This window comes from Prionailurus viverrinus, chromosome E2 (genome assembly GCF_022837055.1).
Source record: "Prionailurus viverrinus isolate Anna chromosome E2, UM_Priviv_1.0, whole genome shotgun sequence".
In the NCBI taxonomy this organism is placed as follows: domain Eukaryota; kingdom Metazoa; phylum Chordata; class Mammalia; order Carnivora; family Felidae; genus Prionailurus; species Prionailurus viverrinus.
Genome location: NC_062575.1, coordinates 17,633,530 through 17,649,332, shown reverse-complemented (window position 1 = coordinate 17,649,332; position 15,803 = coordinate 17,633,530). Strand labels below are relative to the sequence as shown.

Below are 15,803 nucleotides of genomic sequence, written 5' to 3'. Positions count from 1 at the left end.
AAGCTCTGGGCGTGGGCAGGGCTTGTGGGAATGATTTCATTGGAAAGGCCTGCGATATTTTTTCCCCTCCCGTGTGTGGTTCTTGGAGAAAGTTGGAGGTGGTGGTGATTTCAGTCGCCCTGGCCGCCGCGAGCAGGAGCTCCTGCCGCAGGAAGGCACTGGCCGGGCCTGCCCGGCGGTCCGCTCCGGGCCCTCCCGCCACGCCTGGGGCCGGCTCTCTGCCTCCACAGCCCAGGCCCACCTTCTTCTGCACCCATCGTCCTCCCCCTTGCTCCCCCCTCTCCAAAGCCCGTCGGGGCCCTCTGTGTGCGGGGTTCTTTTTGGGTTTCTCTCTTTTGAAGAAAACTTTTGAGAGATGCAGATGTCACTTAAGGCCTCACGGTATCCTGTACAAAGTGCTCAAATGTGGAAATGAGTCCTTGGCATTTTTATTTTTATCGATCGATTTATTTTTAACCGGCGGCTTTTTTTTAATCTCTGTGTTCTGCTGTGTTTCTTGTGTTTAGTCTTCAAGTGCTTCGACTGACCATGACCCACTGGGCCCCCTCCCTCCTGGCTGGGGTAAGTACCGAGTTCTACTTCCATGTCCTCAGCTGTCTGTAGGCTGATGCTCTGTCTTCTTCCCGTGCGAGTCTTTCTCACTCCCATCCCTCAATTCTCCATTTTGCTTTTCTCCAGCACATGCTGTGGGGATGCCCTAGTGGGAGGTTACAGGCGATGGAGCTGGAAGGTTGGGAAAGTAATTGAGTTCCCTGCACCCCTGTAGCATTCACCTGCCATGACTGAAGGGTTATGACCCTACGGACAGAGTCCCTTAGCAGCCATGAGACTGTTGGGTTTTGGTCCTGATTTTGAATGGTCTACCCAGCCATCCATCCTGTCATTGACTAAGACATTTTGACGCTGACTTACCCGCAGGTGCACTGGTTTCAGGTCTGTGGCTGTGCCATTGGAAGGAGCCACCTTACCAAACCTTTTTTTGCAGCCAGGATGTTGGAGGACTTCAGCCTAATTTTGACTAAAGAAAGCCACCTTTTTATTTGTGACCCAGTTGTGAAAGAGACCAGAGGGAAGCAGATGAGAGAGTTGAGCACTGGGCGGCAACTCTGTGGAGGCGCGTCATTGCTGATTAATAACGCCATGCTGGATTCTCCTTGTCATTGGAGAATTTTAAGTCCTGGGCATGATTTGCCAATAATGAGTTAGAGGGATGGACGTCCTTGACTTGGGAGAGATTATGGGCTTTATGGCTATTCTGGGAAGGAGTAGCCATGCAAAAAGGGGTCATGAGAGATGGTGAGATTCCATGCATTCTGCAGCTCTGAACCGGGTCAGGGTTTTGTTCAATACGGGAAGAGTCCCTGCGTTCTGAAGAGGGCAGTTTTTGCAAGAATCAGCATGTGCCGGCTTTAGTGTATTGGTGAGGCCAGTAGCAGACAGTAAATGCTAGTTTGATGGTGGTCACAGATGGTTATTAAATTGGGCAGGGGCATGCTCCCCAGTAAAGACGGAGAAGGTGACAATGATAGGATGAACATGACCTGGGAAAGTACAGCTTTTGAGCTGGATCCTCTTAGTGTAGACATATTACTCCCTGCTAGTAATTTACCAGATTCCATCACCTCCCTGGGACCCATAGTGTGTCACTTAGGGAATTACCACTGTATTCCAGAGCACTGGAAGGACCTTGTAGACCTTCTAGGGGGATGTGTTGGTTAGTGAGGCCTCCAGACAGTTCTTGAAAATCACCGATGACCCATCTGGCTCTTTGAACTGATGAAAGGTCACAAGTATCTCAGAGATCAGCAGCAAGTCAAATGTGAGGAGTCAAACACAGGGTCCCTGGCTAGGCAGGGAAAATGCATCAGATTAAACAAGAATGTATGATGTTTGGCAGCCAGTAGACACTCTGACCCAGAGCCAGGGGCCCGGAGTCGTTCCTGGGTCTGCAGAGTCCAGTGATTTCTTTCTGCTACATGGTCACCAAGTAAATCTGCTACATGATTTGGTTCTGCTACATGATGGTCACCAAGTAAGAGCATCTGCAGCGACTCAAAAATAGCTCCCAGAAGCCAAGTGTGAAATATCTGAGATGGGATTAGCAGCCATGGTCAGAGTCAGTGGTGTTTACATGCGATCAGGAAAACACACAAGATTATATTGGTATGAAACTGAGAAAAAAGAACATCTGGCCGAGGGCCAGGGAACCTTCCTAATCACATCCTTTGGGCTTTGTGTGGCTTTTCCAGGGCTGTGACAGGGCCACCTCCCCAAGAAGAGTTGAGAGTGAACAGAAAGAGCAGCAGAACCAAGTGAGAATTGTGTTTAGTGGGAGCCTGCTATGAAAGCTGTGCTCTCCTGCTGTCAGTCCTAGGTCCCGTTCTGCTCCTCTAGGAGAGACCCCCCCCCATTCTCCCTGCACCCTGGCCCATGGGTTAGGATGCCTCAGGTTTAGATCCACATGTCTTCAGCTACCCTGACCTTGGCCATGTGACTACATGCTTCCAGGTCTACTTCTTCCTGAAGGAAGCAAACTAGATGCTAGGGTTAGGGCTTTCCCAGCCCCTAAACTATGAAATTGTATGTGGTGAGGCAGTTCCAGGAGGCCCCCTGGCAGCAATGAGGGCATAGGCCCCAGACCGGCTGGACAGATCCCCCACCCTGAGGATCAGCATGGGCTCTGGCCCGTGGCAGAGCAGACACAAAGGATCTAGTTTAAAGCAGAAGCTTCTGGAATGGAAGGGCCCTCTCCTTTTTTTTAGAACCTTCTCAGGAAGCCTGCCTTCTGTGGGACAGTCCCATAAGCTTTTCTGAGGTGATGGTGAGTTCTGTAATAATCTTGGACATCTTTTCTTTCTTTCCTTTTGTCTGTGTTTTTAAAATTTCTGTCAGGAAATGGATACCATGTAAGACAGAGAGACCAAGGCACCTAGGGTGATACTGAGAACACTGCAGCCTGATGCTTGAGGGGAGAGGTGCGAGTTCCTCAGTTCTAGGCCTTTCTTAGCTTTTGGTTTGCCTGTACCTTCTGGAACTGGTTCTTTTTATTTTTTTAATTTCGCCCTGTCATTGTAAAAGAGGGAGGGTCATTAGCATCTGTTATTTGGGGGACAGAAGCAGAATTGAAGGCTCACGAACTTCATGGGAAAGGTGACCTCTCTTGGGTTCGAAGCCTTGCCCCTCGTCTCCCTTGTCATCCACTTGGAGCTGACGGAGTGCCTCTTTCACTGCCTCTCACAGCCTGGAATCAGTAGCTAGTGTGGGTCTGCCTGGATCCCTCCCATGAGCACCCGTCATCAGTGCCCCAGGAGAGGGCGAGATAGGAAAGATTGTCCAGAGGCCAGAGACCATGTGTCTGAGCACCCCCAAACACTGGCCTGGCTCGAAGCACACACTAAGGTGTAAGAACAAGGTGGGCATTGTAAGTGCCCGCAGCCCCAGGCATTTATCGCACATGTGCAACACGACATTTTGCTGGGCTATGAGAGTTTTAGAACAAAGCTTTGCCTTCACGCAGGGGGAAAGAGAGAAGGCAGACGGGAGTAGGCCCTGTGGTACCGAGTACTGATCAAGAAGGTACGAAGGAAAATGCAGCCACCCCACAATGACCCTGCCTGGATGGAGCAGTTGCAGGACCAGAGACCGGCCCGTGAGGGACTGGGGACGGGACCAGGGTTGAAGGGAGGCTGGCCGTGCCTCCACTTTGCGCGCAGCTGGATGCAATTATGCCTCTGGTTTCAGCTGGGGCTGCTCCCCCTCCGTGTTGCCACACCGCCCCCTTTCCTCCAACAAATCGACCAACCAAAGACACTGCTGGATCTTGAGTTGGAAATGTGTTTGACCCTCCCCCACTCCCCAGTAGGGAAAGATTCTCTTTGTCCTTTTTACCAGTGACAGATGTGAGTGAGCCAGGCTTTCATCGGTTAAACTTCTCTAACAGGTCTGGAACAGGGGCAGAAATTGAGACCGCTGGCACTCAGGACGTGGGAGCCAGAGGGGAGTGGAACTCAAGGTCTTGCAAGCTGATTGTCGTCTTTTCTTTATTCTCCCATGGCAGAGAAGAGACAGGACAACGGACGGGTGTATTACGTGAACCATAACACACGCACCACGCAGTGGGAGGACCCTCGGACCCAGGGGTAAGGACATGGGCCAGGTCGGCCAGGTGTAGCTCCAGCGTTGGCCAAGTGCCTCGGAATGCATGGTCCTCCATGGCCAGTGTTCAGGGATATCTTCAGCCAAACACGAATGCCCCAAGACCCTTACCATGTGGTGTCGACCTAATGAGACTTGAAAGTGGCTCCTTGAATTGACTTTCTCGATGGATAGAGAGTGGTGTCTGGGCCAGTTGTGCATATTGCCAATAGCGTGATCTCGAATGGCTCGAGGGAACCCCTCTAGAAGCTAGTCTGGGATGGGGCCTGTCGTGTCTCAGGATCGCTGGCTCAGGCCATGGCCATCCACCCAGAGCTGGTTCTTTGGCCTTGGGACAGTACATGACCTCTCTTTGCTACAGAACCGTCCTCATGACTTGGGTGGTACCAGGTGTGTTTCCTCCAGACGCGTCTTCAAGGGCTGTGCAGGGCCTGGGTGAAAGCGGAGAGAAAGCAGCACTCCGGGAACCCCATCCTCCTAGGCCCAGAAGGAGACACCACCCCTTACCTCCTCTCTTCCCGTGCTTCCAGGATGATCCAGGAACCAGCTCTGCCCCCAGGGTGGGAGATGAAGTACACCAGTGAAGGGGTACGCTATTTTGTGGACCACAATACACGCACCACCACCTTTAAGGATCCTCGCCCAGGGTTTGAGTCTGGGTAAGGACTTTCCACAGGCAGTGTTGGTATCTGTTCACACCGTCGGGGTTCATCCTCGTCTCGATCCTCTTACTGCCCTCTGGTGGCCAGTTTTAATGTCACATTAATGGGGTCGGGGGTGGGGGGGTGGGGGGGTGGGGGGGCGGGGGGGGTGGGAAGGGGCTATCCTGTTTATTCCGAATAACACTAGTGGTCTTTCTGTAAAAGCAAGAAGTCTGGCCTTATTTCTGGTTTTTCTTTTTACTCCTCAAATGTGTCTACAGGAGACCTAATGACGGTCACTTCTTTTCCTTTCTTGTCTCTAACACAGCATCAGCTTTCCTCAGGGCTAACAAAATACATTGCTAATTTTTGAGAAATCACATGGGTTCTATAACATCTTTGCTCTTCCCAGGACGAAGCAGGGTTCTCCTGGTGCCTATGACCGAAGTTTTCGGTGGAAGTATCACCAGTTCCGGTTCCTCTGCCACGTGAGTTCTGGGACTGGACCTCCCGCAGAGGTTGGGTGATTGAGTTCACTTAGCATGATTTCCCAGCCTAGCAGAGGTAGTGAAACACGTGCGTCTTAGGGAGGGTCGCCAGTCACTTGTCTTACCCCAAGCGACTGTCTGACATCATCTCCAGGAAACCAGCTCCCATTCCTACGGTACCAGGCTCTCCGCCACTGGTCCAGGGAGACGGGGAAGCCTGTTTGTACAGACGAGAGACTTGACCGGATGGTTATGACTGAGGTCCTGACTTGGGGTTTGTTTTCTTTCTTTGTTTCTTTCTTTCTTTTCAGTCGAATGCCCTCCCCAGCCATGTGAAGATCAGCGTTTCCAGGCAGACGCTTTTTGAGGATTCTTTCCAGCAGGTTAGAGAATAATCATGGTGCCTGAGACCAACGAACAGGAGGCCCCTCTCACCACCCCGTCTCCTGTCACGTGGCCTGTTGAATCCATGTGGTAGTGTTTCCAAGGTGTGGGCCTTGGTGACAAGTCTCTGCTGAACAGCAGGCCTTAGAATTCCCTGCCCTGCCCCAGCCTGCCACGGAGGCAGGCGTGGCACTCTGGCCACGATGCTCTGTCTCCCCAGATCATGAACATGAAGCCGTATGACCTGCGCCGCCGGCTCTACATCATCATGCGCGGCGAGGAGGGCCTGGACTACGGAGGCATTGCCAGGTAAGCTCATCACCTCTGGAAGGCTGTGCGGCACCCCGTTGCCCCAGAAATGCCTCCAGCCAGAACGCTGCCTCCCCCTTGCTCACATTGGCTCCCCAAACTCCTGCACCTTCAGGAGTAGGCATGGGTGTGGCTGGTCCACATGGGCGCAGGAGCAGGGTCCCAGGGTGCCCTTCGGGGCTGGGAATTGACCCTTTAGTTATTGGCCTGTGGGGAGGCTGGGAGCTCCCAAGGGAAGAGCTGAGGACAGTGGCTCATGATTTCTGTACTTGAACCATTCGGCAGTGGCTAAATAGTGATGTCCTGTGGTTTCAATTAAAATCGGCCCCGGGCTTCTCTTCTTGGGCAGCTGGGGCAGGTCAAATCTGGTGTGTCCCTGTGTGCCTGACATATATAAGCTCTGTCCCAACCCGGAGGGCCTTGATCAGGGCTCAGCTACACATCATGTGCAGAGGGTCAAAAATTAAAATGGCTGATGTGCCCATAAGAAGAGCCTAAAGCATTGGCCTGCCTTCACCCAGTCTGCCTGCAAAAGTTAACAGACTCTCTGACAAAACGTTGCCTTGGATAATGGGGCTGAAGGTCCCCTGGCAGGGAGAAGGAGCATCCTGGCCTACGGTGACCGCTCAGCTCGCTGACCTCTCACGGTGTGGGGACGTCTTCTCTCTTGGTGTTGGGTTCACTTGCTTCTGGTCCTCTGTTTGCCGGTGGTGCTGCCTTCTGTGTTGGCCCCTGTGGATCAATTGCTCTTTGTTCTGTGGTGACCATGGTGACCTTCTCTCCAGGCTCTGCTTGGTGGTGTGGCTCCCACCCCGTGTGTGTCTGTCTCTCTGTGTCCTGCCAGTGGTTTTACCCTATGGTAGGTTACGTCATGCTGTTCTACCACAGGGTAGAACCACGGACGGGATACCGAGGCACCCTCTGCATCGAAGGAACTCCTCGTCTGCCCGGCCACAAGCAGCCGGGGACTGGCCCCCTTGGGATGTCCCCCTGCTGGTTGAGCTCAAGCCTGAAAGGACCCTGAATTCTGGCTTGCGGCTTGTATCTAGGCCACAAAGAGATGCCAAGTCATGGGTGTTGGTTCAGAAAAATGCGTGGAAGTGTGGGAAAGGGTATGGTGATGGGGTCTGGGTGAGGGGAGGGGAAAGAGCAAGGGAAGCGAGATACCTGTTGTATAGCTGCTGGGAATGAGGTTTATAATCTAGAGGCAGCATGGATTACAGAGTTTTCATGCATCAGGGCTTAGGAACATATTGCTGTGTATTCATATTATGCTGCCAACTCAGGGTAAAAACAGGCTAGCTATTTCTTACAGCACCTGTGCAAGATTTAGAAAAAGATGCCCTTTCTCAAGACACTTCCATGTTAGAAAATGGTCATGATATCTTCGTTTTATTGGGAAAAATACCAGCTTGACTGCTACATGCAGAAAAATTATCGTAATAAATGTGCAAACCTATGCTATTTTAACATAGTGCCTTTGTACAGTGCACAGCCTGCACAGCTGTGCATGGTGGCCTCAGGGTACAAAGAGCTCCTTTGCTATCAGACATACTGGATATCGGATGTAAAGTCCTGGAATGCATCACCTCGGAGCCCAGAGACATGCACGCAGGCTTTCCTGAGCACTGTCCACAAGTGCAATTGTTGTCCTGGTTCACCCTCACTCACTGACCAGCTGTTACTACAGATTATACCAGGTGTTAATCCCAGTGGGGCTCGGCAACCAGGGATGCGTGTCTCCAAACTAGCCAAGACAAGACGACAGAGGAGGGTCACATCTCTGGTGCAGGTTGCAGGAAGGGATCCATTACCCTTGTTTTTCTCTGTCTTCTCTCACAGGGAGTGGTTTTTCCTCCTGTCTCATGAGGTGCTCAACCCCATGTATTGTTTATTTGAATACGCCGGGAAGAACAATTACTGCCTGCAGATCAACCCTGCCTCCTCCATCAACCCCGACCACCTCACCTATTTCCGCTTTATTGGCAGATTCATCGCTATGGTAAGATGCATTGCTGCGAGATCTCTAGAGAGGGCGGCTGCCGGGGAGCCAGGCATGCCAACAGCCGCCTGCAGTGGGTGCCCCATCTCTGAGCCCCATGCGCCTCCTCACACAGCTCCTAACAAGACATGCAAAAAGCTAGCATTCTGGAGGTAGTTCAGAGCTCTGTCAGCGGTGCCCCCAGGGGCTATGAGAGGGTTTTCATGTTTGATTTGTGTAGGACTGGTCAAGCGATCGCTCACTTGACATTCAGTGTGCACCCCGCTGAGGGTGTTGGCATGACACACGCTGCCCACCTGCTGCCTGTCTCACGGGGGGAGAGGAGATGTCGGGGAGGTGCGTACCACGGTCTGTCACGAGCCTCGGGTGGGAGTGTTTGGGAGTATCTGACTGAGACGCTCACTTCTGGAAGGGGATTTGGAATCAACACTAGCTTAGAACAGAGTCCTAGTAGACTGTTGGTCAGGATGTAGGAGGCATCGTCAGGGAGTGGGTGAACAGTAGGAAAAAGGGAGTCATGGTACCCGTATTTATCTAGAAATAGGAACACGGTGTGAATAGAGAAGGGAGTCATGTCATGTGTATCCTGTCGAGTGTCTCGTGAGGGCAGAGAACCGGGATTGAGAAGGGGGAGCCTGTGAGAGTCATATAGTCCTTCTGCCATTTTTGGTAGTTGGAGATGTTTCATCGCTCACTTTCCTTTGCTTCTTCCTGACTTCCTGAATGCTCTGCCTGTGGGAACCCCAGAGCCCATGACTAAATATGTCCCTTCCCCTTGTCTGGAAGTTCTTGGCTAAGGTGCTGGGCTCAGGAAGTGGGCACATTCTTCCCAGGTCTAGAGACCCGCCTGGCCCCGCAGCCGACAGGACAGACCAGTAAAACCCTAGACTATTACTCACCACTGGCCCGCCAGCTCTTGCCATTGACAGCGTCTGCATTATTTTTGGCTGCCTCTGTGGCCCAGCTCTGAGTGTCAGTGAGTCAGGGCCGCCGCCTGGGGCTGTGCTGGGAGTGCGGGCAGATCTCTGCTAGAACAGGGAGCTGGCGGGTGAGCGTGCTGGGCAGGCAGTGGGCTCCTAAGCAGGCTGGCTCTGCTTGTCCCTGTGGTCTGCAGGTGTCCCAAGGTCATAGGCGCTCTTGGGGAGAGAGGGCAGGTAGCAGTAGTTGGACTTTGGTGAGGAGCATCCGAGAGCCTGACTTGGGCAGGGTCCTCTGAAGACCGAACCCCTTTGGCATGTCTCTTCTTCCTCAGGCTCTGTATCATGGGAAGTTCATTGACACAGGCTTCACCCTCCCTTTCTATAAGCGGATGCTCAACAAGAGACCAACCCTGAAAGACCTGGAATCTATTGACCCTGAATTCTACAACTCTATCGTCTGGATCAAGTGAGTCCTCTCCCTTGCACCGTGCTGGGAGGAGACGGGTCTCTGGGTAGGGGAGTAGCACGGTCGGCCTGTATGTTCTCCGCCAGAGTGGCCTTGCACTCTTATAGGCTGTGTAAATGCTTGTGGAGATGCACGGCTCCCAGGTTTCCCTGGAGGGCAGCTCTGGAATTCACTCTGTGCCTCAGGGAGAGGTCCCGGGCGCTGTTCTGGACTTCAGCTACCTGTGAGTCCTTGCATCCCACGAACACTAATGTGAGTGACGGAGCAGGATAAGGGAAGACCCTTCTGAGATAGACCTCTTCCCTCTTGGTGTCTCGTGCCCCCAGAGAGAACAACCTGGAAGAGTGTGGTCTAGAGCTGTACTTCATCCAGGACATGGAGATCCTGGGCAAGGTGACAACCCATGAGCTAAAGGAAGGTGGTGAGAGCATCCGAGTGACAGAGGAGAACAAGGAAGAGTACATCATGTGAGTCTCAAGCACTGGGGAGCCAGTGGCGGGGAGAAGGGCAGAGCCCCCTCGTCTCTGGGGCACCCTCCAGCCAGGCGCCCGGGTATTTCACCGGGCATCGCAGCCTCCCATTTGGCATTGGCCTGTGATGGCTACCCAGGGCCATCACACGCTGACCAGAGCTGAGGAAACCGGAGCCCAAGGTCATGTTAGAGCTCCTGTTTGCGCTTTTTTCCCCACATGGTAGCCTTCGAGACTGCAGGGCTTTGAAGAGGCATGAAACTTGGACATCTCTCTCTTCCTTCTCCTAACTGGCAGGATTTCTGTGTCCCGGGTGCCTACCCAAGTCCATCCTCTGACGTGCGTCTGTGCGCGACTTCACCCGTGTGCCTTCTTCAGGTCTCTCGGTCTAGCGTCTTCACCTCCACACACCTGAAGTTCAGCCAGTGACGGTGGGAGGTAGAGGAGGTGGTGGAATGTCACAGACTCCAGTGTCTCCTGGTTACCGTCAGCTGATCCCTTGCTGCCGTGTGACAACAGCCTCGTGGCAGACCCCGAGCTGCACCTGAGGAGCGGGTCTCGGCGCCACTGATGGCTGATCTTCTGTTTCAGGCTCCTAACCGACTGGCGTTTCACCCGGGGCGTGGAAGAGCAGACCAAAGCCTTCCTGGACGGCTTCAATGAGGTGGCCCCCCTGGAGTGGCTGCGCTACTTTGATGAGAAAGAGCTGGAGGTGAGAACTGAGGTTGCCTCCACCCTGCGCTTCTGCCTCTGGGGCCGTTCTGCCCTCTGTTGGCCAACTGCGTCCCCCGGAGGGACTCACCAGTAAAACCTCACACTCCCTCCGGCCCGAGGCCGCGGGGCGGATGGGTGTGATCTGGTTTCTCACACCTGTTCCTCCCCTGGCCCTCATTTTGAGGGGTTCCACGTTCAGGGCTGTATCGCCCAGATCATTACCACCGCCAGCAGAAACAGATGAAAACGTTCAGGATGGTTTCACCTGCTAGTGGTGGATGAGGCACTGTGCACCTGTGGGGAGGGGGCTGGCGCCGGCCCGCTGACACCTGTCCCCTCTGCAGCTGATGCTGTGTGGCATGCAGGAGATAGACATGAGCGACTGGCAGAAGAACACCATCTACCGGCACTACACCAAGAACAGCAAGCAGATCCAGTGGTTCTGGCAGGTAGGCCCGGGACCCACCCCACCGGAGTCGGGTGCGGGTCTCGGCTGGGGTGTTTCAGCAGTCAGCCACAGGAATGAGACCTGATGAGATCTTAAGCTCGAGGACCCTTGTTGTGTGGTCACCTCCCTCCTTGACGCCCTCCCCAAGGAGAAACCCGACCTGGGGCCGAACAGCGCGGTTGCAGCTGGCTTGTGGCCGGTGCACTTGACAGGACATGGTGGTGGTCAGCCTTGGGCCAGCTGAAAACACTGGGGTGCAGGAGCGCCAGCCTGCGGGCAGGAAGGGAAGCTCCTGCAGGGCGCGGCTGCCCTCCACCCGGGTGGGACGGGACTGCGTGTGCTGGGCTCCAGAGAAACCGAATGAGCTTGGAGTCCTGGATCTGATGAATTGGTTCTTTCCTGGGTGTAGTCTTGTCGTTGTCGTCATGAAGCGTAGCACCCCTGGAGAAAAGGACGTATATGAACATGTCGTCATGACAGTGCAATTCCCATCTCATAAAATTCACCATGTTAAGGTGTACAGTTCACTGGCCTTTCACGGTGTGATGCGATCATTACCACCATCTAATTCCAGAACACTTCACCCCCAAGAAGAAACCCCATACCCCTTAAGCAATCACTCCCATCCTTGGTATGTTCTTAAAAGTACAACTTGGATGGGAAAAGAAAATCCAGCTCGAGGTGCCCCTGAGACCGAGACATGTCCCGTGGACTGGTGGGGTTGTCCTACGGACACAGCCCCTCAGAGGTGGCGGCTTGGGGGTTTCTGAGGTTGGTGGCTGTAACCCCCCCCCCGCCGACCCCGGGCTTTGTGTTCTCAGCCCCAAAGAGGGGTCCTGGCTGCCTGGAGTCACAGGTTAGGGTGAGGTTCTGGGTCAGGTGGCTTGTCTGGCTCTGCGCTGACTGGTGGAGTTCCAGGTGGTGAAGGAGATGGACAATGAGAAGAGGATCCGCCTGCTGCAGTTCGTCACCGGGACTTGCCGCCTGCCTGTTGGAGGATTTGCCGAACTCATTGGTGTGTCTCCCCTTGCCCTGCTGGTGCCCTGGGGCTGGTGTGAGGGCAGCTCGGAAAGGTGGGCGGGGCTTAAAATCTTCTTGGAAGCAAGTCAGTGGGCCTGAGCCCTCCCTCCACTGTGGGTGCAGCCAGGGTCCTGCCGTGGGAGGGGATGGTTCGGTTGTACCTGATGTGGTGTTCTTTGGATAACAGGTAGCAATGGACCGCAGAAGTTTTGCGTCGACAAGGTTGGCAAGGAAACCTGGCTGCCCAGAAGCCACACGTGGTGAGCATTTTGGTGTTAATGGGCGGTGGCTAGAACCTCAAAGACCGGATGAGCTCCTGAGGGCAGTCCAGTGAGTGGGGCTGCTTTGGGACTTGACTCTGGCAACTTCCGTGTGGCTCTGGGGTTCGAGAGGAGGGGCCTCTGATCTTTTGGGAGTTACGGCAGCAGTCCTCATGGCCTTACCGGCTATTAAATACTCAAACACTTCTCTTCCAGTAGACAGAGAGCTGCCTCCCCGTGTGCCCTGCTGCCCAGTTCCCCCTTTCTCCAGTGGCCCTGCCCTGTCTCCTAACCCTCCCATGGTCCGGGGACCAGAAGCATTAAGGCCTCACACAGCGGGGCCCTCAAGGACTCTCTTCTGGCGTCTGGCCACTTGGCATGTTTGAGCCACAGTCTCATGAACTCTTCTGACCGCCCCCTGGCCAGGCTGGAGCAGGGCCATGGAACCCTGACCTCTGTGCTGACTCTTCTGTTCCCTCTTTCAACAGTTTCAACCGTCTTGATCTCCCCCCATACAAGAGCTATGAACAGCTGAAAGAGAAGCTGCTGTATGCCATCGAGGAGACTGAAGGCTTTGGACAGGAGTGACCGAGGCCACCCCCTCCCACGACCCCCAGCGCACACATAGTCCCGAGTTCTTCCTGCCCAAGAGGCCAGAGGCCACGCAGCACTCGGGAGGCCCCCCCAAGCAGTGGCCGTGCGTGGGACCACACTGTCATCAGGCTGGTGGTGGCAGAGTCTGACCTCTGGAGGCCCTGCCTGTCTCCCTCCCTTCCCTCCTACCCACTGGTGGCAGTCTGGAATAAAGCCCCCATGTCACCTTGGCCCCGTCACCCGTTTCAGAGTCTGGAGGCCTGACCCTCTCTGTAAGCTCTCCCTCCTTTTCCCCGAAGACCAGCCGTAGGTATGCATGAGCGTGCAGGGAGGGTGCCTTCTGCTGAAGAGCTATGGCGGAAGCCCTGGGTCCGACGGGCCAGTCAGGCGAGAAGGAGACCGGCGACTCGCTTGGGGTAGCTGTTCTGGGCCGACAAGGCCCAGAGTCTTTGCCAGTAAAAGAGGTTCTGTTTTAAATAGAACTTTCCCAGTGATCTGTGTAAGATGGAGGTCTGGGCAAGAGGAACTCCTCCCACACCCGGAGAGAGCTGGGCCTGCCGCCTCCTCTCCCTGCAGGCTCCCGTCACCAAGGCTGAGCAGCAAGCCCGCCTCTGCACTCAGTGCTGGCCAGTTTGTTCTTTCCCGCAAACAAAGGGTGGTACCAGCTGCTTGGGTGTCAGTGGGGTGGAAACCACAGACTCCCTCTGACTTTCTTCTCCCTTTGACATCCACTTGAAGCAGGATTGCTCTGTGTTTCGATGTTGGTGTGCTGCTGGCGCTTTCTGTCAAGGAGCTGGGACGCCAGGTGTTGCTGGGACCTTGAGGGATCCGGCACCACTGGTCCAGGGATTCCCCAAACTCATCTTAGAACCCGCTTAGCAGTTCTGTGAGCTCAGGCAGGCCTGACCCGGTGACTCCGCTTCCGCGCGGCCTAGTCCCCAAGCCTTGACAGAGAGGCGGAGGGGGCGGTGTCCTGAGTGTCACCCAACCTTGCCACCTTTGACAGAGAACTCCCTTTGCTAGATGTAGTTGTCCAAGCAGCCCCAAGTGCTGGAGCACGTGGGCATGGGTGACCGTGTTGTCCCCCGCCAGCCCCTGAGGCTACAGGCTGGTCCATTAGTCTCCCATTGAGAATGCAGTGTGTCCCAGCCACCCTAGAGCGTGTTCATTCTGCCTAGAAGTGAGGCTTTATCCGCACGTGGAAAACGATGCTCTTAGAGACCAGTGGAAGGGCTTCGAGCTGCTGCACACTGTCTGACTTGGTTTCCGGAGCTCCCGCCAGCCTCTGACGTGCGCATTCCGCCACGTGTGGAGAACCGCAAGGCGTAGCTGCTCCTCTGGGATGCTGGTGGTTGTCGTGAGCTCCCTGGTGCGGGCCCCTGGGGCTCTAGCACTGAGCACCAGCTGTAGACTAGCTTGACCTTCCTGGGACCCCAGGCAGATCCACTGATCAGTCACGGGGCCTCCTGGGGACAGCCTCACACCCCCAGGTCCTTTTCCTTCCCCCTGGCCTGCGGAGGGACGGCCTGTGTCCACTGTGTTTTGTGTGCTGATCTGAGTGGCTCAGCTCCCTGGAGCTCAACTTTTTTTCTTTCCTTGAGTCATTTGCTGTGCTTCCCTGCAGTGTCCTGCTCTACTGGGGGTTGGGGGTGTAAGCTGCCGTTGGGGGCTTGGAAGGCTGAGGCTCACAGGTGTTCCGAGTGTGTTCATGTGTGTGCGTGCGTGTACATACGTGTATATAACCGAGGTGTTGTGTAGAATGTCCTTCGGTAGCTCTGGGTTGGTCACCAGATTGTTTTGTAATGCCTACCCCCTTGCCTTGGTATTGCCAGTTTCTCGTGCAATAAACAATCAGCAGCTGTAGGTGGTGTTGGCGTGGATGTCTACAGAATCGCTGTCCTCCAGACAAGAGGCCTCTGGGCCCCATACACCCTCCAGGCCCACATAGGGGTGGAAGTGCCATAACCTTGCTGGTTTTAGGAATGTGCGTGTTATTAACCAAGACTGTCAGGCTTCTGATGGGTGGCTGAGTCCCTGTGCAGGGGTCACTGTTATAGCCGTTGGGCACAGTTACTTCACTGCACCCGTTGGACGCCGTCAGCCTCTCCCTGCCAGGCCTGGGTTTCTGTGAGCAGTTCTTGTGGGGCTAGAACATGAACAGCTGTGGCTGCAGGTTGGGTGGGTTTTGGAAACCAGTTCTTGGGGACAGTGTCCGGGCAGTCATTCATTCGAGAAACATTTACTGAGTCCCACAATGATAGAGGGATGTCATCATCTTGAGCGAATGGTCACACGAAGTCTTGCCACCCTTAAGGATTCACATGGGACAGATCATCATGTTGCTGTGTCTCGATGCGTTTGGCGTGGAAATGACGTTGATCAAGAACTTGCCCTGATTGTGCCTCTTCTCAGGAGAGGCAGAGAGATGTTCAGAGTGGCTCCTTCCTGGAATTTATAGGTGAATTCATTGCCCCACCCCAGAGCCTTTTTTTTACTTAACCAGAGCAATGCTGTGCTTTGAGAAAATTATTGAAAAAAACTCTGCACATTGTGCAGACATCTCACAATAAATTCAAATAAGGCATGTTCAGATGGAAACTCTTCTCGTCTTACCTCAGAAAGAACTGTTAAGTTTGCCGTGGCCCTTCCATGTTACCTAGTGTGCATATGAAAATCAAATATACGTGTGATTTTTAAATATACCAAAGATGGGACCTTCTATATGTTGAGCAACTCACTTGTCTCATTCGGCAGGGTGTTAGGGATACCTTTCCATGGTCGTCAACGTAGGTCTAAATGATTCTTTACTGTTAATATTCCGCAGTATGACTCCTGTAATACACCCATCTCCATCCTAAGGGTCATTATAGTTGTGGCCAATGGTTTGCTCATGGCGGCAAAGCTTCAGCGAGTGCGCTTGGGCGGGTCTTGG

General features: G+C 54.2%; 1 protein-coding gene across 1 annotated transcript in view; it reads left to right on the top strand.

Moving 5' to 3' along the window:
- WWP2 (WW domain containing E3 ubiquitin protein ligase 2) overlaps positions 1 to 15,463 on the top strand; it is a 150,281-nt gene extending 134,818 nt beyond the window's left edge. The window contains exons 11-24 of the mRNA XM_047835907.1: positions 507 to 561; positions 4,058 to 4,139; positions 4,686 to 4,814; positions 5,209 to 5,284; positions 5,596 to 5,667; positions 5,889 to 5,977; positions 7,820 to 7,979; positions 9,232 to 9,365; positions 9,692 to 9,832; positions 10,427 to 10,547; positions 10,894 to 10,998; positions 11,916 to 12,012; positions 12,205 to 12,277; positions 12,766 to 15,463. Coding sequence (XP_047691863.1) covers positions 507 to 561; positions 4,058 to 4,139; positions 4,686 to 4,814; positions 5,209 to 5,284; positions 5,596 to 5,667; positions 5,889 to 5,977; positions 7,820 to 7,979; positions 9,232 to 9,365; positions 9,692 to 9,832; positions 10,427 to 10,547; positions 10,894 to 10,998; positions 11,916 to 12,012; positions 12,205 to 12,277; positions 12,766 to 12,865 — 1,434 coding nt within the window. The 3' untranslated portion in view covers positions 12,866 to 15,463. The remainder of the gene's footprint in view (positions 1 to 506; positions 562 to 4,057; positions 4,140 to 4,685; positions 4,815 to 5,208; positions 5,285 to 5,595; positions 5,668 to 5,888; positions 5,978 to 7,819; positions 7,980 to 9,231; positions 9,366 to 9,691; positions 9,833 to 10,426; positions 10,548 to 10,893; positions 10,999 to 11,915; positions 12,013 to 12,204; positions 12,278 to 12,765) is intronic.
- Positions 15,464 to 15,803: the final 340 nt, after the last annotated feature.